At 42.3% G+C, this 6,890-nt stretch overlaps 1 protein-coding gene across 2 annotated transcripts; it reads left to right on the top strand.

Annotated features, from left to right (window-relative positions):
- The first annotated feature begins 1,347 nt into the window (after nucleotides 1-1,347).
- LOC125537550 (glutamate--glyoxylate aminotransferase 2) lies at nucleotides 1,348-6,620 on the top strand. 2 transcript variants are annotated; one of them, XM_048700868.2, is made up of 12 exons: nucleotides 1,348-1,828; nucleotides 1,923-2,040; nucleotides 2,470-2,551; nucleotides 2,665-2,752; nucleotides 2,854-3,012; nucleotides 3,435-3,608; nucleotides 3,843-3,974; nucleotides 4,552-4,617; nucleotides 4,836-4,900; nucleotides 5,006-5,097; nucleotides 5,247-5,403; nucleotides 6,142-6,620. In XM_048700868.2, the coding sequence occupies exons 1-12, from the start codon at nucleotides 1,643-1,645 to the stop codon at nucleotides 6,404-6,406; spliced, it is 1,584 nt and encodes a 527-aa protein (XP_048556825.2). In that variant the 5' UTR covers nucleotides 1,348-1,642; the 3' UTR covers nucleotides 6,407-6,620. The 2 variants fall into 2 exon arrangements, with proteins under 2 accessions (XP_048556825.2, XP_048556823.1); XM_048700866.2 differs by having other exon boundaries at nucleotides 1,368-1,828; nucleotides 6,257-6,620.
- The last annotated feature ends 270 nt before the right edge of the window (nucleotides 6,621-6,890 follow it).

The following is a 6,890-nucleotide window of genomic DNA, read 5'->3' as shown; positions in this document are numbered from 1 at the left end:
TGCGACGACGACGGCACCGGCCCGGACCCATGTCTCATCAAGGGTGGCTTGTTGAAGAAGGATTGGCTCGACCTCCACTATGGCTGATGAAGATAAGTAGTTTTTAGTGTAGTTTAAGTTTGAATTTATGTTTAATGTTTGATTGTCAAGACTTATCTATGTTGAACTTATGTTTAAATGCATGCAAATTTTGGTTGAAATTAAGTTGAATTTATGCAAATTTACATTTTACTTCGCTAAGTTTAGAGGATCGGCTAGAACCGATAAAAACTTAATGGAGGTTTACTCGGCGGGATACTCTGCTATTTTTTAGGAATCGGTTAGAAATGCCCTGAGAGCAGCACAAGACAAAGGGGACAGTAACCTGTTTGTTTCACCCATATTGTCGAGTACTGTATATAACCTGAAAAGAAAAATGATACTAGTATAGATTAGTTTTCCCTAGTTCTGAACTTGTAACAGATGCATATATATATACAAAAAAAAACGAGTACCACATTAGCTCAGCAAGCACCATGAACCATCCCTAGTTGGTTCTGAATTTGCAGTGGATGCAGATACAAAGAGGAACATCACGGTTTCATTTCTTGCAGGTTATTTTCCGAGCTACGGCACTAATCCGTTCGTGGTCGCTACTCACTCCGATGAAGGCCAGGGAACATTTGGTTACTGGACCTATCCGTTGGGAGATGGTAGCTCGGGATATCTTCAACCGGTTTGGATGGCAGTCATGTAATAGGATAGGCAATTAGTTTTCCTATCTATTTTTAGCCAGCCGGTTGTGGCACCTTTCCCTGTGTCTAGCCTCTTTTAGCTCTGTGTGAGTTGCATTTATCCTTTTTCTTTCTTTGAGCTGGAGACTTTGGAACCTTGTTGGCACATTTTGTTATTTGGTTAATAAGATGGCCGTATGCATCACTCTGATGCAGAGGCTGGGGAGCCCCCTTTTTGAAAAAAAAAGATACAAAGAGGAAAACAAAATGGGGTAATTTGTGTTCCTAGTGTTGCTGCAATGCAATATGAGATGCTACTAAATCTGGCCTGAATTTGCTGCTGGTGCTAGGACATGCCCAACACTACCCTGTTTCAGTCTTGTTTTCTTGAAACTGAAACAATTTACTAGCACCATTTTGCATCTTTCCTATCCCATGGAGAACAAAGCAGAGCCAGTTACGTGTGTGAAGATGGATAGACGGATAGATGGAGACAAGGAAGAGAATTGTTGCTGCTGCTGCATTATTGCGCTCCCCTCCAGGTGCCAAGGGGCGGGCAGGCAGGCAAGAGGAGCTTGTTCCTTGTCCACCGCAGGCGAGGTGATAACCCAACCTGTGGCCATTCCCGCTCTTATCTCCATCCCGAGTTCCTAGTCCTTTCCCCACTCAATTTCGGGGCGCAAATCTCATTCTCTTCGGTGCGCAAGAAAATTGAGCGGATGCCGTCTCGTCTCCTCCACATTATCCGCGCTTGATTAATCTGCACTGCGCACGCCCAGCAACGCGACAAGGAATCTCGCTGCCCTGCCATTACACTACAAAATCCCACCTGCTCCCCTGTTTCTTGGTTCCCTTCTTCTCCACATCACCCCCCACACCCACCTTTCCCCTCTGCGGCGGCGCACGAGGGATCTGGAGAAGACGAGAAGATGATGGGGAGGAAGGCCCTGGACTACGAGGAGCTCAACGAGAACGTCAAGAAGGTGCAGTACGCCGTGCGCGGGGAGCTCTACCTCCGCGCCTCCGAGCTCCAGAAGGAGGGCAAGAGGATCATCTTCACCAACGTCGGCAACCCGCACGCCCTCGGCCAGAAGCCACTCACCTTCCCCCGCCAGGTTGCTATCCTCTTCTTCTCTTCACCAACCTACAGTAGGAAACAGGATTGATTGGAGGTTGGTGGGTGTGCTCACTTGTCCTTTCGGTGCGCAGGTGGTGGCGCTCTGCCAGGCTCCCTTCCTGCTCGATGATCCCAACGTCGGCCTCATCTTCCCCGCCGATGCCATCGCGAGGGCCAAGCACTACCTCTCCCTCGCGCCCGGCGGTTTAGGTAACATATTCTCGTCCGCCCAAAATCCATCCCTTCTTTTCTACTACTCCTAATCCAGGATGTTTCTAGGTTTTCTTCAGGCACGCACACTTGTGCCTTTTTTTTACTCCATATATATGCATGCAAGTGGAAGTGGATAACAAATGCAGAGCTGACGGTTTTTAATTTCTTCACATAACAAATAAGAGTTTATACACTTTTATCTACTCACTCATGTATTACAGTACTACTCCCTCCGTTCGGAATTACTTGTCGTAGAAATGGATGTATCTAGATGTATTTTAGTTCTAGATACATCCATTTTCAAGACAAGTAATTCCGAACGGAGGGAGTATGTTCCATTGTTTCTGTAGTCTTACGTATATACTCTATATGCGTGTGTGTGTGTGTGTGTGTTTGACTGACACAACTTGTAATCTATCTCACCAGGTGCTTACAGTGACTCCCGAGGTATCCCTGGGGTTAGGCAGGAAGTTGCCGAGTTCATTCAGAGGCGTGATGGGTATCCAAGGTCAGACTGAACAAGAGCGCCCATGAAAATATCCTATCTACTTGCACATCTCAGTTTTTCTGGTCATCCTTCCTCCCTCCTCACACTGGTATTCTATGGTCTACTTACTGCAGTGATCCAGAGCTTATTTACCTCACTGATGGTGCCAGCAAAGGTGTGATGCAAATGCTCAACGCCATTATCAGAAACGAGAGGGACGGGGTATGGTTATCCTTGAAAGCCGCATCTTTCCCCAAATTCTTACTTAAGACTAAGTGTAAATAAACCCAATGTGGTTGAGATGCATGTATCTTTCTTGGCAGATTTTGGTCCCTGTTCCACAATACCCGCTTTATTCTGCTGCTATTTCCCTCTTTGGTGGTTCTCTTGTCCCGTATTATTTGGAAGAAGAGGCTAACTGGGGACTTGATCTTGTCAGTACCCGGCAATCAGTTGCAGAAGCACGGTCAAAGGGAATCACTGTAAGTGTTTACCGATAATTTAGGACTTAGCATGTAGTATATTTCATCCTGTCTTACATACTCATCAGAAATACCAGATGTAACCAATTAGGGGGTTACATATTATTTTTATCCAACCAGAATGCTATGCTTGTCGTCTCTGCAATCAGACCCTTGCCTATCTTCATTCTCTACACTAAAACCTCTACTAACTCTTGGGAAGAAAGATCAGTAGTCTAATAGTTAGCTTGAAGAAAGAAACACTTGTAAAATTGTTTGTTGGATGTTTTGTGTTGACAGTGTAATTTGTTTCACCTTCTCATAGTTCATGATTTTCTTCTTCTTTCTATATCGTTGTAGGCATGCTGCTTATATAAAATTGTTATCCTTAATGTATACTAGTTGTATTTGGCTCTGATGATATTTTTTTCCCTCCAATCTAGGTTCGAGCAATGGTGATAATAAACCCAGGAAACCCTACTGGTCAATGCCTAAGTGAAGCAAATATTAGGGAACTTTTGAACTTCTGCTATCAGGAAAACTTGGTTCTGCTTGCAGATGAAGTTTATCAACAGAATGTTTATCAAGATGAGCGTCCGTTTATAAGTGCAAGAAAGGTACCGATGGTTACAGCTTCACTCAAGCTTATAATTTTCATGTGACAAGTCTATAATCTAGTGAGCACTCTAAGTTGCCCTTAAGTAACACATATTGACAAGTACTTGCTTCCGCACGCCCAGAAACTACTACAAGAGATTAAGCTCATGCTGTGTTACACTGAAAGATAATCGGATTTTTTTTCTCAAATATCAATTGCGCTGACCACAATGGCCTTTCTCCACATGTTCTAGGTTATGTTTGACATGGGTCCTCCAGTAAGCAGGGAAGTTCAGCTGATTTCTTTCCATACTGTGTCCAAAGGATATTGGGGAGAGTGTGGACAACGTGGTGGGTACTTTGAAATGACAAATATTCCTCCCAAGGTAACATTCTACTACAGAATTTATGATTTATCTTAAAGATTATGAACAAGTTACTTACTACTATGTATGAAGAATGCAGCTATAAAAAAACGAAATACATATATAAATAAGATTTTACATAATTCATGTATTATTGCAAAAAAAAAACTGCATCAGAATTTCCTGGACTTGCTATTGTTCTTTCTTAGCAGTACAGTTGTGTATATACTACAATGTGCAATATGATCCACTAAACCCATCCTGTACTAGCTAGGTTGTTGCAATTACATTTGTTGCACCAACATATTCCTTTTATTAATGGAGTGCACTTTGTGGATACCACCAAAACTGTTGGGTAATGAACAATGCATGTTGGAGTTATATGTATGTCACCAGTCCCTCGATGTTCATTTACAGCTGCTAGCTGTGTCCAACCTCAAAGCTTTGAAAGTTGAGATTGAACGTGTAAATAAGACAAGTCACATAAATAAGGATGGCACTTTATTCCATTGTACAAACGTTTACACTCAAGTTTGGATGGTAACACATACTTTCTTAAATACCCATAATCAAATTGCTCTTCTGTTTGTTCTGACAGACTGTCGACGAGATTTACAAGGTTGCATCAATCGCGCTGAGTCCAAATGTTCCTGGGCAGATCTTTGTAAGTGAAACAAAGTTTAATGATTCTGTTGTTGTTTTTGGTTGGGAGGGGTGGGGGTAGTAGGAGGCAATCCATGAACTACTATTGAAATTCTTGAAAATCAGAACCTCGTTTTCACTGTTGTATTCTGTGTTGTGATCAGCATACTATTTTTTTTTTGCAGTTATCTTGCTTTATTTTAAGAAGTTATACAATGGTTCTGATTCTTTAATTCGCAGATGGGGCTTATGGTGAACCCTCCTAAACCTGGAGACATCTCGTACCTGAAGTACTCTGCTGAAAGGTTAAAAACACCGCCCTTCGTATTTCTTACTATATGCCTCACTTCCCATATGAAAGAACATTAGCGTGTTAGCTGGTACTAACATGCTTCAAACTGACGTTGCAGTAAGTCTATCCTTGAATCTTTGAGGAGGAGGGCACAAATAATGACAGACGGTTTCAATAGTTGCCGAAATGTTGTCTGCAATTTCACAGAAGGTAACATAAAAGCTCTAAACTGCATATTTTTATCTGGCTATTATCTGTAGCAGGAGCTATGTATTCTTGCCCGTAAATACGCTGCAATGCATATTTTTCAATGGCAAAGAAGCTTGTCTCTGATGTTCTATGCTATTATGCTTTTGCAGGAGCTATGTATTCTTTCCCGCAAATACGGCTGCCGCAAAGAGCTATGGATGTAGCAAAAAGCGCTGGCAAAGCGCCCGATGTTTACTACTGCCTCAAGCTTCTGGAAGCCACTGGAATTTCCACTGTTCCAGGCTCAGGTTTTGGTCAGAAAGAAGGGTAAGTGCTTTTGTGATATCATCAGTTATTGTTTTAATGATTTTTTTTAGTTACAAGGTGTAAGAGATCCTAGCTACTCCCTCCGTTTCTAAATATAAGACCTTTTAGAGATTTCAATATGGAGTTATGGACCACATACGGATGTATATAGATGCATTTTAGAGTGTAGATTCACTCATTTTGCTCCTTATGTAGTCTGTATTGGAATCTCTAAAAAGGCTTATATGTAGGAACGGAGGGAGTAGAAGTGAAGCATGATAAACTGGGCATATGAGAACAGTGGCCCATCATCAGTGTTGTGATACACATGGAAATTGTCACTGCACTTTGGGCTTATGCTAATCATGAACCTGATAAGAATGGGAATGGGCTGGCCTGCTCCGGCCTGGACCTGGTTTCTATTACTACCATGAAGATGTTAGCACCACAAGTCCACAACTTAGCATATTTGCATTTCTGGAACAAAAGCAATCTTGGGTCAATAGTTTGAAACTTTCCTGTAAGCACAAGCCTAACAACCCTTGCAAAGGTATATACTATCATAACGGCATACTACAGCCCCGGGCAACCAAATTTGGGTCGACCCACTCATCCTGATGGGCTGATGAGGATCGACTCCGCTGGCCCTGTCTCCACACGAATCCGACCCAAAAAACCCATTGGACTGGAAATTTTGGGCGGGGCCAGTGTCAAAATGGGTGACGTCAGCCCATTCCCATCTTGGTTGAACCATTGTAGGAAACCAGTCCTCCTGTTCATCACCATTATCATCATATTTTTTACTGCAGAACCAATCACCGTTTGTCCTTGCTCAGTAATAAGATTGCACTTTGTGATATGGAACAATTTGCAGGGTGTTCCATCTGAGGACGACGATCCTGCCCGCGGAGGAGGACATGCCGGCGATCATGTCGAGCTTCAAGAAGTTCAACGACTCGTTCATGGAGCAATACCAGGACCACTCGAGGCTGTGAAGAGAGAAGACAACCGCATCTACATATAATACAATGCTGCTCTTTTCTACCAGCAATTAAAGTTGATTAATTAGCTGTAAGCTGTAACTATGGTGAAGAAAACTGGTTGCTATGCTTGATATGTATAGGGGGGAAGATATATGCGGAAATATTCGGTCCATTTACTACATAATATGATGATACTGTAATTGTTGGCTCCAATAATTGATCCATAATAAATAATTAAACAACCTTTGAGCTTGATCGCCCTTGTAGTTTGAGCTTAGCTAAGGCGGTATGCATGCATGGATGCATGCTGACACACAGCACCTACTGCTACCTCCGATCCACAATATAGTGCTTACAGATTTTTTTGGAAAGTCAAACTTTTGCAGAGAAAAAACATATACATCTGGAATATAAATTACATATCATTAGATACATCACAAGACGTATTTTCATATTGTACATATTTGGCATTGTAGATATAATCAGTTTTCTTTATAAACATGATCAAAGTTTGCAAGGCTTGTC

The sequence above is a fragment of the Triticum urartu genome, chromosome 2A, assembly GCF_056163025.1.
Source record: "Triticum urartu cultivar PI428250 chromosome 2A, HENAU_Tu73, whole genome shotgun sequence".
Taxonomy (NCBI): Eukaryota; Viridiplantae; Streptophyta; class Magnoliopsida; order Poales; family Poaceae; genus Triticum; species Triticum urartu.
The sequence above is the reverse complement of the archived record's forward strand: the minus strand, read 5'-3'. Positions and strand labels throughout refer to the sequence as shown.

Bases quoted from the DNA above. Each gene is read 5' to 3' on its own strand.
- LOC125537550 (XM_048700868.2), top strand. From the start codon at position 1,643: ATGATGGGGAGGAAGGCCCTGGACTACGAGGAGCTCAACGAGAACGTC. The intron at 2,552-2,664 runs GTCAGACTGAAC...TACTTACTGCAG, and splicing joins AGGCGTGATGGGTATCCAAG to TGATCCAGAGCTTATTTACC. The intron at 3,609-3,842 runs GTACCGATGGTT...CACATGTTCTAG, and splicing joins CGTTTATAAGTGCAAGAAAG to GTTATGTTTGACATGGGTCC.